This window comes from Anas acuta, chromosome 12 (assembly GCF_963932015.1).
Source record: "Anas acuta chromosome 12, bAnaAcu1.1, whole genome shotgun sequence".
Lineage (NCBI taxonomy): Eukaryota > Metazoa > Chordata > Aves > Anseriformes > Anatidae > Anas > Anas acuta.
The window spans coordinates 3,055,854-3,073,904 of record NC_088990.1 but is presented as its reverse complement, the minus strand read 5'-3'; the positions used below and the strand labels follow the sequence as shown (position 1 = coordinate 3,073,904).

The following is an 18,051-nucleotide window of genomic DNA, read 5'->3' as shown; positions in this document are numbered from 1 at the left end:
ACCACCAGCACCGCCACCGTGCCGCTTCCCAGCCCCGTCCCATGACCAGATTTTGACTTGAATCATCTTTTCCCCATTGCACGTGAGGAAGAAACGAGCGATGCCCTCGGTGGAGGAACTGGGGGGATTCTGCAGGGGCTGAGACCTCGCACACCAGGTGCACGAGCCCGGGCAGTCACTTCTGCAACCCTGCTTTTTCCTTTCTGTTCGTGCTTTGCTCGCGAGTGTTTTACTCCTCCGGGGCTCGGATGTCACCTCCTGGAAGTATTGGTGGTGGGGCTGGCCAGAAGGTGACAGCTCTGCTTCACAATGGGCTTTGTGGGCAGAGCCGGTGTGTGCCACGCTGAGGGAAACCCAAAGCCTCCCTGCACTGGGGACCATTTCCCCAAGAGGCTTTTGAGCTCTCCCTAAAAAGTGCAGGTTAAAAAAAAAAAGTTTAAAAGTGACTCGGAGCCTCTCCTGGTCACACACACCCCACATTTTATTCTCTGCACACCCCCAGCGATTGCTGAATGATGCTCACACCAGGCCGGGTGCTGCCACCTCCAAAAATCAGCGCAGGGCCTGCCCCGAGCTGCCCCGAGCTCTCCCTGGCTCCGTGCTCCGCACCCTGAGCCCCAGCCCGAAATCACACAGCACAAAAAGGTGCCCTCAAAACCGGTGTGTGGTGACTAAATATTTCTGATCTGGAGGATTATTTTCTCTATAGGAAGCTGTTGGCTCGATGCGTGGCTTGCCTCGTGTCCAGGTCTCCCCACGCAGGTATTTTTGGGCAGGTTTTTTCGTAGCTGCTACTGCAGATCCATAGGGTCCACAGTGTGCATCTCCATGTAGCCCTGTTACAGCCTACACAGAAATAACCAGAGGGTTAAAAAATAAAAAAAAAGTCTCGAGGACGGCATTGTTCATGCTGGATAAAATTCTGTGAACAAAGCAATTGGCGTCATTTCACTTGCAAATTGAGCAGCGAAGCAAAATACCATTTATGAAACCGTAATTTATTCCTGGGAAATCAAGCACTTACAATGTCTGCTTGTCGCAGGTTAAGTTACAGAAAGGGAAAAAATAGATTAATGATGAACGTGACAACATCGCAGGCTAAATCATCACAGCCAAAGCCTTTGAGAAGCTCGTGTGCGCTCTGCACAAACTGGATTTTTTTTTTTTCCAGCAGCTTTAAAACTGCGATTGCTTGGGGATGGAGATGTCGGTGCCACCGGGCCAGCAGTGGCTGGGAAAGAGGAGATCGTGGTGTCCTTGGCCCCATCCTGCTGGTGGGTTTGTCCTAAAACCTCTTGCCCAGCTCCTTGCCAAGGGATCATCTCCGTGGTGGGGACATCACCGGAGCCACCATCGGGGCACCAAAGTGTCCCAGAGGACCCTCGGGAGATGCTCCACGACCTGGTTCACCAAAGGGGTCTCCTCAGGGCTCCTTTCTGCCCTGGCTTTTGCTCCCCATCCCTCTCAGCCCTTCTTGCTCGGGGTGCACTCTATGTCTTTATTAATGGACACACCAGGGACCAGTCCTAATCCCCTAATTTTGCCTTCACGGACATCTCCTACAGGTCTCACCCAAGCGCTGGATCCCCACCTCTGCCTCGGGAGGAAATTTCTGGTCTCAAAGTGAAGTTTCAGATAAAAAAAATGATTTAAATGCCCTCAGACTGGGGGTGGTGACCGTGCTGTGATGGTACCTGGCACCCCGAGCAGTTTGGAGGCACCAGGGGCTGGGGTTGGGGCTGGGTCCTGCCAACCCCATAGCACCAGCTGCGCGCATCCCGGTACCTGGGGCGACTCAGATCCAGCTTTTGGGGCTTTTGGTGGTCAGAAAAAATTGAACCCACTGGGCTTTGGCAGCAGGGCTGGGCTTTTGGCACCGTAACACACACAAACACACCCAGACGAGCAGCGATAAAGCGGAGTTCGTGACCTGGGGAGCGATTGCTGGCTGTAATAGTGTGTCACGTATTAAGGGAGCATGTTTGAAACCACATTATATTATTAAAATTCATAGGAGTGATTTATAGGGGGGTTTAAAAACAGCAGCTTGCCAATATAAATTGGCTTAGAAAAGTCAACTGTAATCCACACAGGTCCAAATAATGACATTTCCTCCAATACATCCAAAAAGCTGAAAAGCAGAAAATAATATCCAGGCTCCAGAGATAAGGCGAGCGCCCAGGGGAAGGAGGGCTCTGAAATATTCATGTGGTTGTAGATTGGATGTCGGAAACGGCCGTTCCCGGTGGCTGTGTTTGGGGACTGATGAATTTAGTTACTGTACCTTTATATTTATCGCTCGATAAACAAGACAAGCTCCTTTACAACTGCGAGCAAGACTAATTTGGCCGTTTTAGCACGGAGGAAACGGCTTTCTGGACAGCGCGAGGTTTCCAGCAGAAATCCCCTACAAAATTAGGAGAATTTTAACCCAGCCTGGCGGGAGGTGGCCAGCGGCAGAGGGCTGGGGGGAGCCGTCCATAATGGGGCTGAAAACCCAAATTTGAGGACTCTGATGATTAAAAGCCAGCAGGGTGGGTGCCAGGACTCCCTGGCCATATGTGCTGTGGTCAGGGTGCCCAGACCCCAATTTTTCCCTTTGTGGGAGCCCCGCGAGGTTGGGATCAGCCCAGCCTGCGTGGTGCTGATGGAGATGTTCCAGCTCGTGGTTTTTAAAGATTATTTTTCGAGGCAGAGAACAGCGCTGTAAAGGTTTTACAGCGGCTGTGCCGGAATTAAAGGCGGATTCGTAAAAGTGTCAGCAAATGAAACCGTAATGCCCGAGCTGTATTAGCGCTAAGATGACCTTTTGGCTAGTTAGGGGTTTATGGGATATTATAAATTCTCCTTGTGCTGGCAGGGTTATACCCAGGGCATCGTTTCCACCCGAGGCAGGAACCCAGTGATCGGTGCCATTGGCCACGAGCTGGGGGCTGGGGGTGTTTGGGGCCTGGGGGATCCCAAAACACTCAGCCCGAGCATCCTGAGCGCTCCTACAGCTGGAGAGGCAGTTATCAGGTGGTCCCAGTAGCAGTGGTCATAAGGAGATTTCTTTTCTTTTATTTATTATGAGTTTTGGACGCTCAGTTAACTTTTTCTTGAGACTGCTAATAATTCCAACAGCCAGAAATCAAAGAGATTTAAAAGTATTGCTCGGCTTCTTTTTATTTCCTTACCCTCTAAGACTTTAGATTAATATCGTCGAGGCTTTTTTTTTATTGCTCTGAAGGCAGGGAAAGTCCTTTTTTAATGAAAGCCGAGAGCTTTATATAATACCTCGGCTCCAAAGCTGTGATTTGAAGCTCCGCATTTCGCAGAACTTACAAGAAAATCCCTGGAGTTAACCAGCTCTGATCTTTCTTCACCTCTTGCTTTGCCACCGGGAAATAAACCCAGTTTTTATGCCCGTGTTTATTACGAAGTGTGTGTTTAGCCCTTCCGTGCTGCAATTTACCCATTCTGGGAGCTTCAGGGAGCTGTTTGAAGCGATGCTGCTCGCTCACCTGCTGACTGAAAGGCTCTTTAGGAAGAGCTGAGGGGGCGGCAGGGTTGTGGTCGTGTCCCCGTTGGGGTCAGCTGAGTCCCTAAAACAAGCCGTGCTCCGCCCGCTGCTGGCTCCCTCCTCCCCTGGGAGATTTGGAGGCTGAAAATGCTGATTTTCAGCGTGGTGGAGATCAGAAGAAGGGGCTCAAAGCTCTGCTGAGACAAGGAAGGGACCGTGGTTAGCGGGGCACCCCGGAGGTCTCCATCATCCAGCGGCAAAGCTGCGCCGCCTCCTCCTGTGCTCGGTTTCTCAGGCACATCCCCAGTGCCCGACGCTGCAGCACGCCTCCAATAATGGTTAAAAAACCCAGCCCTCAGCCCTTAAAACCTGCGATTTGGGAGCCGCTGGCTGGTGAGAGGAGCCAAATCCTCCCAGCTCCCGAAATCCCGGAGCGCCGCGTGGTTCCCACGCTGCGGCCATTCACGCGCTGCGGCAGGAACAAAGCATGGCTCGGGCCGGACACTGGAGCTATTCTCATTTATTCTAGCTTTATTTTTCTTGTACAAGTAGCCACAGGCTAAAATCTAAACAGAGCAAACTACAAAAAAAAAAAAAAACTTTTTAATTTTTTTTTTTTCCTTTTTTATACAGAGCTAACAATCGTAGGATCAGTGGGATTTCAAACATCACGAGAGTTCCAAGTAAGGAAGGTAGAAAACAAACAGTAGAAAAGTGCTTTGCAGTTTGGGTTTTTAACATTACTCTTAACGGCGGATTTCCGACGAGGGCCGGGACAAAGGTTCACCATCGGCTTTGTTATTCCTTCACGACACACACAAAGATATTGCAAGTTCCTAGGATGTAACCATGACCAAAGCCAAATCCCTCTTTGCTCCCTAAGACCCAGAGCCCCAGAAAACCCGGCAGTTCCCCAAACCACTGGGTTTTGCCCTGACCTCCTTGGCACAAAATCCCGATGGTTGAAGGCTGCTGCGGGGTAATCCCAGAGCAACTGCCCCGACACCGCCGCCGTGGTGGATGCTCCTGCAGAATTGTTTCTAGAGGTGAGGGCCAGAAACTGCCCCGACCGAGCCCTTCCCTTTTCCCCTTCCCTTTTTTTTTTTAATTTGCTGGGGGAGGAAAATAAATTGGCCAGCATCAGGTTGCTGGATGGGAGTTTTACCCTGCCTTCAGTGGCCCGGCATCGGGAAGGATCCGTTCCCAAGCCCCATTTGCACAGATGAAGTCAGTCGGTCGCTCCCCCCGTGCCACAGCCGTTTGTTTTTGCAGGTTTTTAATTTCCTTTTTTCCCCATTTTCGAGCCGGGAGAGCTGCCAGGCGGCTCGGAGGGGGCTCGGCTCCCAAAACTGGTGGCCGAGGGGTCGGGGCTGTTGGGTGGGCAATGGGGACGGTGCCAAATGTTGGGGCAGCGAGAGGTGAGGTGGGGTATCCACGGCCAGCACGGTCACACTTGGTTAAGGGAGGGGTGGTGGAAACATCTTTTAATTGATTCTCTAATTACCGGTGGGCTTGTGCACACCCGGACCAGGACCAAAGCCGTCGATGCAGTTAGGAGCATCCTGCTCGGCTTCGCGGTGTCCCTCGTCCTTCCTTGTGCACAAACCTGGGGCTGTGCTGCGTAAAAATCATGGGTGGAAGCCTGAAAACCCCCAAACTGGTCCAGCACTTCAAGATTTCAGCGTCTTTACCGACCGAGGAAGAAGAAAGGTACGTTAGACAAATAAATACCTGAATCCAAGAGCCTTGAAAATACCCTGTCACAGCATAAAACTATTCCCTGTCCAACTAAACACAACGTGGATCCTAGCCCTGAGGTAGCAGCCATCTCTGGTAAACTTGAGAGCTCCAAGAATAGGTTGTGCCCATTATGGGTTACCGAAAAAAAAATCAGCTTTTGGATACTTTGCTCCTTGCTGCAATTTCATCTCACCACAGCCAGAAAAGCGAGAGGGTTTTGGGATCTGCCCAGAAAAGGCAGCGGGGTTGGATGACTGGAATTCATTTGATTGGGAAAAAAATTACAGGACGCGATTCCGACCCGAAAACAGGGGTGGTTGCCAGCAGCTGGCTCGAGATCCAGCACCTGCCCATTATCCAGCAGATAAAACACCAAGAGTACTGAAGAGTACAGATGGACCAAAGCTGGAATTGGATGTTTCAAGGGCTTTTTTTGTCCAATTTTGCAGACTTGAGAGGTTTTGATAATTCAGGGAAGGTCGCATCCCCCTCCAGCCTCAGCCCTCCAGGGCCTGCGGATCGGTCCCAGCGGTACGGATTGACAAGAGCGTAAAAGAAACCCCAAAAAGAGGAAAAGCTAAACGTCTAAAAATAGTCTTTAAAGATTCACATCCATCTTCAAGCGTCTCAAACCAACCCATAATCTGCATTGGTTTAAGCCATTACATTTCTGCATAATTATTAAAAAAAAAAAAACAAAAAAAAGTCTACTCTCGACATACTATCGCATTTTCAGCTAGTCAAATGGCACAGCATTTCCCTTTAATAAAAGGAAGTAGTGACAAATACTTGTTACTATTACAATATCACAATAATATGATATTAAATTAATAGCATGTTCGCAGCTCCAGGGACTCTGAGCTGAAAGCTACTCTACATCATGTGTTCACTTTGGCAACAGTACTGATCCGGCGCGAGCTCCGCCGTTCCGCACGAAGACAGCGGCACGAAACGCGGGAGCAGGGTGGGAGGAGGAGATTTGGGGTGCTGTGGTGTGAGGTCAGGACCCAGATTTAGGAGATGGGGCTCAGCTCCATCCCCATCTCAATGTTTGGGGGGCCAGGAGTGAGCTGAGCCTCCGGTCCTTGGCCAAATTTGGTGAAACCCAGACTCCGTGCCGCCGGCCGGTTGGGTTGGTCAACAGAGGGGTTGGGAATCACAGCAAGAACTTTGGGGTGGGTGAAAAAAAAAAAAAAGCTGATGGGTCTGCAAAAATGAAACCCTCCTGGCTGTGAGCACCACAGGCTGGAGCTGTGGGCATCTCCTCCTCCTGCCTGCCCCATCGGTGCCCTTCGCACGCTGTCCCCGAGCCCAACATCACACGTCCACGTCCCCCAGGGCTGATGTGAGCAGGAACCAGGCCGGTGGAGGGGCTGAGTGGGGGATTAATGCACAAACCTGACCTGGAAGCACATTTTCCTGCTCACATCCAGCCCCCGGCCGTCCCCAGCCCAGCCCCAGGGCGACGTTTTCCTTCTCATCCTGTACATCGCGTTATTTACACAACGAGCATCCCGTTGCCAAACGTGACGGTGACGGGGGATGCTTCTGACACACGGGACCCTCCCACTGGTACCATTTAAAAAAATACAATGATCCTTTCTTTTAAACTCAAAACTCGTTTCCTTTCCTGATTCCTTTCTTTGCAAACACGGCGACGCCTGATGTACCACCACCTCCACAAAGAGTTCGGACCCTCACATTTGTCCGGTTTTAACGAATCCACACGGGGGGTAGGGAATTGTCAGCCCTCTGCCTGGCGGACATCCCCGTCCCCTGTGCGTGCCCCCATCTCACCCCATGGATGTCATCGCTCACGCACCGACTCACGAGGCCTCGCCGGGCTGCCCCGTGCCAGGAAAACCCCAAAACGGCGGCGGGTTGGTGGGGGCCACGCACAAAACCTCTCTTTGGTGTCGGGAGCCCCTTTGCCCACCCTGGGTGTGGGTGGCTGCCGGCAGCCCCCAGCGTCCTCCAGCGTTGGATCCTGTCCTGCATCGCCCCCTCCTCGCCTCGTCCTCCACGGAGAAGCGAGCCCGGTGAGGATGGGTCCATCCTTTGGCCATGCCCGCCTGGGGATGAGCCCTGCTGGCTGAGAATACGCTGGAGGAGCTCAGCAGCATCTCAGCGGGGTCTGGAAGTGCTGGGTCAAGGTTTCCACGAAGAGCTCCTGGTGGCAGGGTGGGCTTTGAAGGGACAAGACGGTGACGTTGGGGTTCCCAGCTCGCCGCGGTGCCTCGTGGTGCTGGCACACGCCATAAACCAGCCTGGGGGAATCGGCCTTGAGGGTGGCAAGCTAATGGGGTGGGGGTGCCTTGGCCCTGGCACAGAAGAGACCCCAAAACCCAGCCCAAAAGCACCCAGGACGGGCTGAGGCTGACATTTGGGGCTTCCATCAGGAACAACGGTGCCGGCGAGCTGCGGGGCACCAGCAGCCACACATCCATCACGGCCCCAACAGTCTTTAAAGTAAAAACCAGGATACAAAATCTCCACCCGGCGAAATCCCACCGTGCCTGCAAGTAAAGCTCATACGACCAGCGAGGCGTCAGCGCGAGCGCTGCCGGACGCCGGCCCTCCACGGGGCCGGATGGAGGAGGCAGGATTTGGGGTGTTTGGGGAGGGGGGAAAAACGCACACACACAACTTTCTCTCACGCTTGAGGTAGAACATTGCTTTCAAGGTTTGGAAGTGCTTTACACGGGAACGACGACAACAAAAAACGACGACGCGGCAGGAACAGAGCGTGACTGCTGAGGTAGGACCAAGCTTGTACTGACCAAGTGCTCCGCTGCTCGTTTCTGAACACGAAGGAAGACGCAGGCATTTCTGCTCCCCAGAAGACATTCATTCCGGTTGAGGTAGGTTCTGATTTCACTCGGGTTGTTTTGTCCAAGTCTTTCAGTAGCCCTCAGGCAGGCCTCCTTTGACACACTTTTTTTTTTCTTTTTTTTTTTTTCCATATTATATAGAGTCATTCAGCAAAAAAGTATCCTGAGAAATAGCAAAAGTGTACAAAATCATCAAATCCATGGAAAGACGGCCTTCCCAGGCCTCGATTTTTGGAGTCAAGTTCGAAGGGTTTCTCCGAATCCAGTCTTCTCAACATAAAAAATAGATCCAAAAAGTAGTCCTAAAGCTGCTGAGCGGGAAGAAGTCTGTGATGCCAAGAGGACGAGGCCCCACTGGATCCCCAAAAATGTCAGGGATGGGAGAGTTTGCCAGACTCTGCCAAGGAGTCTTTTACTTAGCAGCAGTGGGAAAAATCCATGGTGACCAGCCTTGGTAAAGCCATCGTCGAAAGAAACGCACCAAGAGGCCTGAGACAGGTCGGAATGACAAACTTCACAGAGTTTCCAAAAGGCTGTACACACACACATATATATATATTTATATATATATATATATATAAAAAAATAAAGCAAAACAAAAAAATAACAATCAGACCGTAGAAATCTTCAATTGACCTGAGATTTGAGGAAATCATCCTAAAGACGTCGCCAGCCGCGGTTTTGGTTTCTGGTAGCTCCTCCACGAGGGTTCGAGCCTTGGCAGGTTTATCCTTCATGGGTGGGAATGGGGTGGGGGGCCGCAGCAGCGGGGCTGCCACCGCAGGGGCTTTTTTGGGGAGGCTCTGGCTGCTCCTCGATGATGCTGAACTCGTCCAAGGGCAGCGTGGAGATCTGCGTGTCGGCAGGCGGGCTGCGAGAAGGCTGGGAGGAGAGAAAGGGGAAATAATTCAGGGATGGTGGCAGGTCCCTGATGCTCTTAGACGTGTTTGTGTTTTGTGGTGTGCCCCCAACCCCTCGCCACTGTGCTTACCGTTGTTCCCTTGTCCTGCTGCTCCCGGCAGGGTGCTGCTGGGAATAACCTCTCCAGCTCGTTCATGTCCAGCTGCTTCCCGGTCAAGTCCCTCTCGTCCCTGTCCCTGCGGGCGGCCCCGTTCAGAACCAGCCCCGCGGCGCTCCTCTGGCTCCTCGGGATCTGCGGGGTCGACAGCTGCTCCTGCACATTTTTACACATCAGCAGCCTGGAAAATAACGAGGCATAGCCTGAGGGCGAGCAAAGCTGGTGCCTCTCCTCCTTTCCTTCCCTCAAGCCTGTATTTGCCTTATTTCTCTGCTGCCTTCCTTAAATTCCTTAAATCCTTCCTAAAAAGCTACGTCTCTTCCACTCGCTGCAGAAGGGCTTTTGGTTTGCAGGGAGGATCAGGGCTGGCCAGAGCAGAAATATTGATGTTCCCAGGAAGTACCAGCTCCCTTGGCAGGGACCAGAGCTGATGTAGGGTCTCTTATAATGTATTTGGAGAAGCCTGTGGGGTCTGCATGCCTAGGAATAAGGCAGAGACCGTTCTGCAAACAGCAGCTGCGTGGTGGCATTCCCAGGAGCTGGGCTGTGCGATTGCACGCTGTGGGATGTGCACGGAAAACAGCCTGTCATTGTACCGGGGGGGGGAAAACCTGCCCCGGTGAGCAGCTCCTACCTTCCTCTGTAGCCAAACATGAGGAAAAGGACGCAGAATATGATGCACGTGACGCCGATGTGGATGCCGATGATGATACCCGTCGTGGAGGTTTTATTGTTCTGCTCGTCCTTCATGCAGTCACAGGGGGGGTTCAGCGCTGCCAGAGGAAAGGGGAGAGGAGGGGTCAGCGGTGCTGCTTTCCTGCTGCTTGTCCACCTTTGGGGGGCTTCAAAGGCTGAGCCTCCCTCTCCTGCGAGGCAGGAGGTGCCGGTGAGCGCGGCAGCTGCCAACCAGAGGAGTAATTTACTGCAACACAGATAGAGCAGCAATAACTGTCTCCCGGAGATATTCCCTCTGGAAGGCTTAAAGGGACTCCAAGAGCAGCAGGATGTTTTTTACACATAGATGGGTATGAAAGGTGTGATCGGTCAGAGATTCCCTCTAGAGATTTCCTCTCTCCTGCCTCGCAATGTCATGCTCACGCGCTGCAGCCCCTCTCCTTCCAAAGCCACACGGCCTCCCTCCTCTTCACCAGAGAAGCTCAAAAGATCCAAGGCAGCTCCAGAAGAGCAAAGACCTCGGTGCACCACATCTCACCTGAGGACAGCAGCTCTTAGCTAACGCTTGGAGCTTTGTTGATTTTCACGGCCTCACTTCTGGCTCAAACTTGGGGGACAAAACTGGCAATTGTGGAAGCATCGGGCTCGTCCTCTCCCCCACGGTGAAAAAGTTACGGGGCTGAACTGTGCTGCAAAGAGGTGTTGGCTTCTAAGGCTAACGAGGGGCAACTGGGAGCGAGTCACCACTGGCAGCATGCACACCTCGCCTTGACAAAGGAGCTGCGCGGCCTCGTGGCAAGGAAGCCACCCTACCAACCCCACGCAGTTTCACCTCGTCATGCTGAAAATACAGGGACTGAAAGCGATGGTGTCTGATATCAGGTGTACTGTCAGAGTCACACCTTGCTGCTCTCCTCCAGATCAGTTCCCACGACCCACCACCGAGAAGGACGGCCCGTCCTACCTGGCCTCTCCACGGTTTCCCTCAAGGACACGAAGCGGACGGTTGAATTTCCATCCCCGTGCTGGTTGTAGGCGAGGAGTTTGACTTCGTACACCACCGACGCATCTGTTTTGAGACATAAGAAGGGTAATTCAGCCTTGCTCATTGGCGTTATCTCCCCAGGGAGGCAGGTATTTAGGAACCACGCCTAACCCAACACACAAGATGCTGCTAGCGAGTCACAAGGCAAGCTCGCACCACCTCTGTGGTGTGTAAAAACCTCTCTTTTGGGTGGAAAAGCACCCAAAAACTTGGGGTCGGGAAGTGACAGGGATGAAGCTGTCACTGGACTCACCCAGGTGGGTAATGTTGTACGCCGTTATGTTGCTGGCCAGGAGCACCGGGCCCGTGTACTGGGAGAGGTGGACTTTGCGGTAGAAGAGCTTGAAGCCTTCGTGCTGGCCCAGTTTGATGGAGGGCTCCCACGTGGCCTGGACAGCAGTGCTGTTAATGACTTTAATGAAGAGGGACGGCATGGCTGGGACTGAAACAGAGAGAGAAAGACGGCGGGGTGAGAAATTCCCCCCCAGCATTGCCCTGCAGCCACTGCACCAAAGAATGTGCTGGGTGAGTTTGAGAAAATCAGATTAGACCAGACCCTGCTTTAACAGCTTTGAATGTCTTCAGGGAGCCGTGTGAGTTTCCAAAGGTTTCCTACGCTCCGCTCAGCAAGCAAAGAGGCTACTTTTACACTCGGGTTGCAATTTGATGCTCGGCCCCCTCGGGTCAGGGCAGGAATGCAGCCACTTTGGAATCGCATTCCCAAATTCCACTTTTCTGCCCTCGCCTCGAGGGCAGCGAGGACCTTTCAGAGTGATTAATCCCCGCGGGAGGAAGGAACCAGAAGGGATGGAGCCGGAGACATCCGTCTTGAAAAGCAGGCGGTGAAATATCCTCCTGCCTGGCTGAGCGTATGAGGCTCCTGCGCTGCCTTGCAGGGTGTTTGGGAGCTCGCTCTCCCATCAGCTTTCGGAAGGAGGTTTCTGATTCTGTGCTGGGGATGGAGGAGAGAACTGGGACATCTTCAGCAACGGCCCTAACTACCTGAGCAGCCTGAGGTTACTCTGGTGCTGCCCATTTCGGCAGGCAGGCACTTACCTGGCCTTAGGGGCGCCCGGGGATTTAGCTGGGAAGATGTCCCTGCTGCTGCCCGGTGTCACCGAGGCCTGAGTCAAAGGACAACCTTTCCTATGGTCTGTACCAGCCCGGTCAACACCCCAAAATCCTGCCCTCATTCTCGGGGTGTACAGCAGCAAGGTGTCAGTGCCACTTTGTCCATAGGTCCCTCAAGAGCTGCCCGACCCCCTCCTGCCCCCTCAGCCTGGGCTGAGAGGCAAAGCTTTGCAAACCAGAGCCAGATTTCTTCTGACTCAATACGTGGCTTTTCCAAAGCTGGTTCTGCACAAAACTGTGCAGAGCAGTGGCAGGCAGGACAACGTTTCCCCAAGCATCTTCCTTCCCCTCACCCTCCCTTTCTCTCACACCGAGCACATCAGCGCAGAGCCGTGGCTCAGCAGGACCTCTCACTGATGATTTTTTCACTTCATTTCCACCAAACAGCCCCAGGCCAGATGCTCCCATCAATTCCTGAGCCTTTTGCACCATTCGGAGGGCGGATGGCACCAGGTTCTGCAGGGTCTGCCTTGCCCACGGGCTCTGCTCCTGCTCGGGATTTTAGGCACTGCTGCCCCAGGCAGCGAGCTTGGCTAAACCCAGCAGAAAAAGCACAGAGCAGAACAACAGCTCCACTTCTCCACCAGCCTCTGGCCAAGAGAAGGCTTTGAGGCAGAGCTATTTTCCAGTCCCAAGTGATTATAAGCTCAGAATAGCCCAAGTATAAGGACTGCTGGGCTTGCACTGCACCGACGCTGCTTTTTGTCTTGTTTTCCCCACAGGGGCTCTAAACGATGAGCAGTGAAAACCTGGCCTCGACGCTGTCCTTTGGCACGGAGTTCAGCACAGCCATTTAGTGAGCGATGTTGGAAAGCTGATGAAATGCGGTCGTGTCAATCTAACGCTGACAAGAGCTCAAAAGGGCACTTCCTCAATTTAACAGCAAAGTCAAAGCGGTACAGCGTGCTGGTCGGCCTTTTCCCGGTCACCAGGAGCAGGATTTAGGGGAAGACATCTCTCCTGGTGAGCAGGAGGGTCGGGGAAAGCTCTTCCCAAAGAGATGCCCTCCTCCTCCGAGCCTTGGCGGGCTGCAGGGCTGTTCCTGATGCATCAGGAGAGGAACGAGTCCCTGCTGGCTGGTGAGCTTCTGCATGTGAACGCAGGACAAAAGATCAGTGAGCAGCTGTCCTTGCTCAGGTTAGCGAGATCCCACCCTGCCTGAGTGCTGCCAACGGGGAAAAAAAGGGACAGGAACATTTCCTCTGGCTAGGATTTATTCCGACGTGCTTTTCATTGATGGGAAGGCTGTGCTTAGCCATTTCTAGGTGGCAAAACACAGAGCAAATTCCATTTATACCAGAGTGTATCATTCTTCCCAAGTCCTCATCCTTTTTTAATCCAATGGAATAATATATTTTTTTTTTCTCCCAATTCCCATTAGGGTAAAATTAGGAATTGCCTGGATCACCCCTCTGAGAAGCGGGCCCCTTGCTTAGAGCAATCATTTTCTGAATCATCAGTGAAAACGCCACGGAAAGGGAGATGGCATCATCCCATGGACAAAGAAACACTAACGTGGGCCATCCTGATTTGCGAAGAGTCGGCTTTATTTTACGGTTGCAGAGCCTTACATTTAATAAAAACCACAAGAATACCTCTCCTTCAAAGTACGAAATATATAGTATTTATTCAAACTCTGAGTATATATATATATATATATGTAAATACTGATTATATGTAGGCACTTGTAGAGCACGTGCTGTTTATAATGTTATTACACAAATAAGTGTATACAGGTGGATTATATCTGTGTGTGCATAAATATATGTACACACACGAGTGTGTAGGTGCTTCACAGAAGTATATATAAAACACAGCATGTTTCTAATATAAATAAGGCACCTCCCTCATGCTAAGGGCTGGGGTACTTGTTTTCCTCTTCCGTGCTGTTTGGAATTTTCCCCAGGTCATTTCAACTTTCTTCTTGAAGGCGTCTTTAGCCGAAGGAGACTAAAGGAACGGTCTTCATCCTAGAGAAATGTCAAAAAGTCCTGGAGAAAACCCTAAAAAGCATTAAAAGACAAGAACAGGAGCGTGTGCTGCTTAATGAAGCGGATATAGTTTGAGATTAAAAACACCACAGCATTCGTGAAATGGCGGAAAGGAGGCCCCGAGCCGGGCACACGAGCTCACAGAGAAGCATTCGATTGCCAAAGCGAGGCAGTCAAGGGGTTTGCCACGGGGAAGGCTCCCCGTCTATCCAGAGAAATCCCTGCAGGACCCTTGGGACCCTGCTCCTAGCCAGTCCTGGGGAAAGGGGAACGACAGGGAGGAGACGAGAAGACCTTTCTAGCAAGAGACATTTAGGGAGGACAAGGTTAACTTGCTTGGTTTCCCTATAGCATCTCGCCTGCTTTTCATCCAAACTATCACTGGTCACAAAGGAACAAGCACTGCACTTTCAGAAAGCATTAAAATCTTCAGCCAATCTCTCAGCATATTACCAGTCCTGCAAAGCTGACCACCAAAGCCGGGAGCATCCTGCTCCCAAGGCCCACACCCGCACAGCAAGGCAATGACGAGGTAATTCAGACCCATCCCCAGCTGCCAGCACCTTTGCAGGAACTCCAACAGATGCTGCCCAGGCTCTGCAGAGCTGAGCCATCCTCGGCAGCCCAAATCAGCCCCCACACCCCTTCCAGGCCAAGCAGCACACAGCAGCGCTGTGGCACGCGGGGCTCTGACCACGCACTCAGGAGCTCCCCTAAGACAAGGGCTCGCAGCCCCCTCGTGTGTCTCAGGAAGACACAGGGCAAAACAGCTTGAAAAGAGGCATATCTGCAAAGAAACCTTAATTTGGTGGCAAAAACTGCTGGTCCCTGGCTCCCTGACCTGCTCCCAGCTCTGTGAGCAACCAGGAAAGCAAAGCAAACAAGCAAAGCCCCCTGCACCCTGCCTGCCTAAGGATCAAGCCAGAATTGGGCTTTGAAATCTCTTTTTATTTCCCTAGGATGCAAACCCGAGCTGGGTTGAGTGATTTCAGCCAGGACAGTCTGTCCACCCTGCACATGTAGCTCATTGCTGAAGCTTCATTACACAGAATAAGACCTTAAAGGCTAGTAGAGCAGGACAACGATGCCTTAAATTTTTAGAGAGCCAGGAAATTTATGATCCCATTACCAGATACTTAACTATTCCTGTCGTGATTGAAGGTAATAATGACCAAAAGTCCTATCTCGCTTGACCCAAATTCCTGCAGAAACACCAGACTCCATGAAGCATGGCTGGCTTTTAGCTCCAGTAGCTGAACTCAGAGTGTCGGGTCAAGGAGTTTCAAGTTTTAGCTTAGCCAATCCCTCTGCCTCTAAATTGGAAGGAAAAACAAACTCAAAGGGTGACTGATTCCCTGTGGAGTACCAAGGAAATAAACTCGCAGGACAAGGATTTATTGGCGGCGTTGCCTCAATGCTGCAGTAACATCTGCAGCAGCTGAAGATGGAAGGAGGGCTGGATCTCCCACCTGGAAGCCAGTGCACTCCTAATCCTAAATCACATCCTCATGTCCTCTCTGCTGCAAATTCCTAATTACTGAGTGTTTATGAGAATAATGCAGTCCTCCTAGGAAATTACTCTCAGTAAGTGAGACAAGACAGGATTCAGAGGTGCTGGAGGGGCACACGAGACGAGGAAAATGTTCCTACGATGCTGCTGCCAGAGGGATGATGTTTGACAGATCACACTGGGACTGTGGTTTGTAGGCAAGTGCCCTGCATCAGAGCACCCACTTCTTACTGGGGAAGCAAACTGGTAGCCACAGCTGGGAGGCCAAGGCAGGGAAAAGCCTTGGAGACCACTGTAACTTCCCACTGAATCAGGGCTGCTCCAAGGCGGGGACTTGGGGGTCAGGATGGCTCAGCTCGGTGTGTTTTCTCCAGGGTAGAGCAGAACAAAATTTACATTCAGAAAGGTGTAGTACCTATAAAGTAAGAACCGTAAGTACCAGAGCTGCTGGAGGAAGCTGAGACATTTCTGGAACAGGAACTCTGCATTTAGCAAGCGGTTTAGGGAAAGCCCACAGCAGCTGCAATACACGACCAGACGGCGGAAAGGATCGACTTGCACTCACAGCAACACAAGCTGTGAGAGGTAACGCCACGTTTAAGGCCATCAGGCGATGCCCCTGTACAAGTGAGCTTCACACAACGACCCAGGGTGTGAGGAGTGGGAACAAGGAGCAGCGACAACACAGGCTGTGTGCCAAGGCACTCAGAGAGGGTCTGGGGGTGACTGGCGCCGCTGCTACGCACAGCAGGATTTAGCATCTGATGGCCCAAGTGCAAAGCGTCCCTTACCTTCTCCCAGCGTGCTCACCACTGTGACTTCTGAGGCCTTGCTGGCACCGCGGGAGGTGTAAGCCTTTATATAAAAGCTGTAGCTGGTGGAGGGCTCTAAATCCGTCACCAGCTGCTGGAAGGTGCTCTTGCTAACAGCCTCCTGGTACTCCATCTCCACGGGATCTGAAGTGGGAAGAAAGAAGAGAGCTGCGTTAGGCTTTGCAAGAGCTAAATGGACTGAAGAGATGCAGCAAGCAGTAATTCTGGTCCCTAACGTGGACCTGGACCTGCCCAGACCCTTTTCTGCTTACGTTTCTGTGTGCTTTGCCAGAGACCTAAGTGAGCAGCAAGATTTGACTGTGCAGCTCCACTTTCCCCATTTTTTTTGGTGTTTATATCACCGTTACTGCCTCATTTCTGTCTTTTAGAAACAGAGGGGTGACGGAGGACATGGCAGCACCACCTACTACAGTGCAGTCCTGCCTCACCCGCTGGGCCTCGCGCCTTGATTCTGCCAAGGCCGAGGAAGCCGGAGACGTACCCGCAGCCTTGCGAATGTGCAGCACGTAGCCGATGATCTCCTTGGTGTTCTGGAGGGGCTCCTTCCACGACACCTGGATGGTGGTTGCAGACACCGTCTCGGCCCTCACGGCCTGCGGAGGCCCCGGCAGCCCGTCCGCCCACAGCACCGTCAGGCGGGCGCTGGCCTGCGTGGAGCCGGCGCTGTTCTCGGCGATGCACTGGTAGATGGCCTCGTCCGCCTGGTTGATCCCGTAGATGGAGAGGGTGCTGCGTGGGGACACGAGAGGGAAAAGCATCCCACTGAGTGATCTGCAGCACGAGTCCCCCCCTCCAGTTGAGGCTGTGAGGGTAGGGTGTCCTACAAGCCTCCGTTTCCAGACCCACGCACACGGTGACCCCAGGAAGCTGCAGGGTGGTGTTTTTTTGGGAAATAAAAGCTCAGGAGGTGGATGTGGCATTTCCCTGACCTCAAGAGGGGCAGATTGTCTCCATCCTGAACTCCAGGATTGCACTTGGGATGCAGACAAGAACAGGAGCAGACCCCATGCACACGTGGGCACCTCACACCCTTCTGAACACGGCTGGGCAATGTCAGGGCCAGCCCAGGACCTTGAAAACCACAGCAGCCAGCACTGACTCCGAAATAAATGCGCAGCACTTTGGCGCTATCTTGCCATTCAGTGTGCAAAACAGCTTGTCTTAAGAACATTTATTTACAAACAGAGACCCATCAGCAACAGCTCTGTGCTCTCCAGGGCTTAGCTCTCTTCCTGAAACCCAGCCTGGAACAAAACGATTCGATTTGTGAGAATTCAGCAGGCACAAGACCCCGTAAATAAAAACCCAGCGCATCTCCTGGCCAAGGCATGGGGCTGGGGGAAGTCTCCCCACACTGTTTTCCATCTTTTACTGCTGGAGATTTTGTAGCAGCCTTAAGGCAGGAGCTCAGGAAGGTAATAAATTAGGCTTATGATGCTCTTAGTCCCGTTTGGATATCCCTACACCTCTGCTGATCTGAGGGGCACTTCAAGGCTTTGGGGGAGTCATCACCAAAGCCGCCTTTTATGCAGGTGAAACACGGGAGGTGGAGATGATAAATAACTTGCCCCCGCCTGTATGGCAGAATGAATGCTGCTTCTAATTGCAGCAAAATATTGGGCTCCCTGCATTAAAATTTATTATTGCTGTTGATTTAACATTTGTATTTCTGCCTCGCAAATTGTCGGGGCCATGGTGAGCGAGCAAATGTTTAACAGTCATCTATTTATGTCCTGGGCCTTTGTTTCCTTGGTAACATTGTAAATGGAATATCA

At 52.1% G+C, this 18,051-nt stretch overlaps 1 protein-coding gene across 1 annotated transcript in view; it reads right to left on the bottom strand.

The window, feature by feature from the left end:
- Positions 1–977: 977 nt before the first annotated feature.
- The window catches only part of IGDCC3 (immunoglobulin superfamily DCC subclass member 3), an 84,907-nt gene continuing 67,833 nt past the window's right edge, over positions 978–18,051 (bottom strand). Inside the window, exons 8-14 of the mRNA XM_068696416.1 lie at positions 16,758–17,005; positions 16,235–16,399; positions 11,065–11,253; positions 10,731–10,835; positions 9,726–9,864; positions 9,065–9,272; positions 978–8,955 (exon numbers count right to left, since the gene is read on the bottom strand). Coding sequence (XP_068552517.1) covers positions 8,800–8,955; positions 9,065–9,272; positions 9,726–9,864; positions 10,731–10,835; positions 11,065–11,253; positions 16,235–16,399; positions 16,758–17,005 — 1,210 coding nt within the window. The 3' untranslated portion in view covers positions 978–8,799. The remainder of the gene's footprint in view (positions 8,956–9,064; positions 9,273–9,725; positions 9,865–10,730; positions 10,836–11,064; positions 11,254–16,234; positions 16,400–16,757; positions 17,006–18,051) is intronic.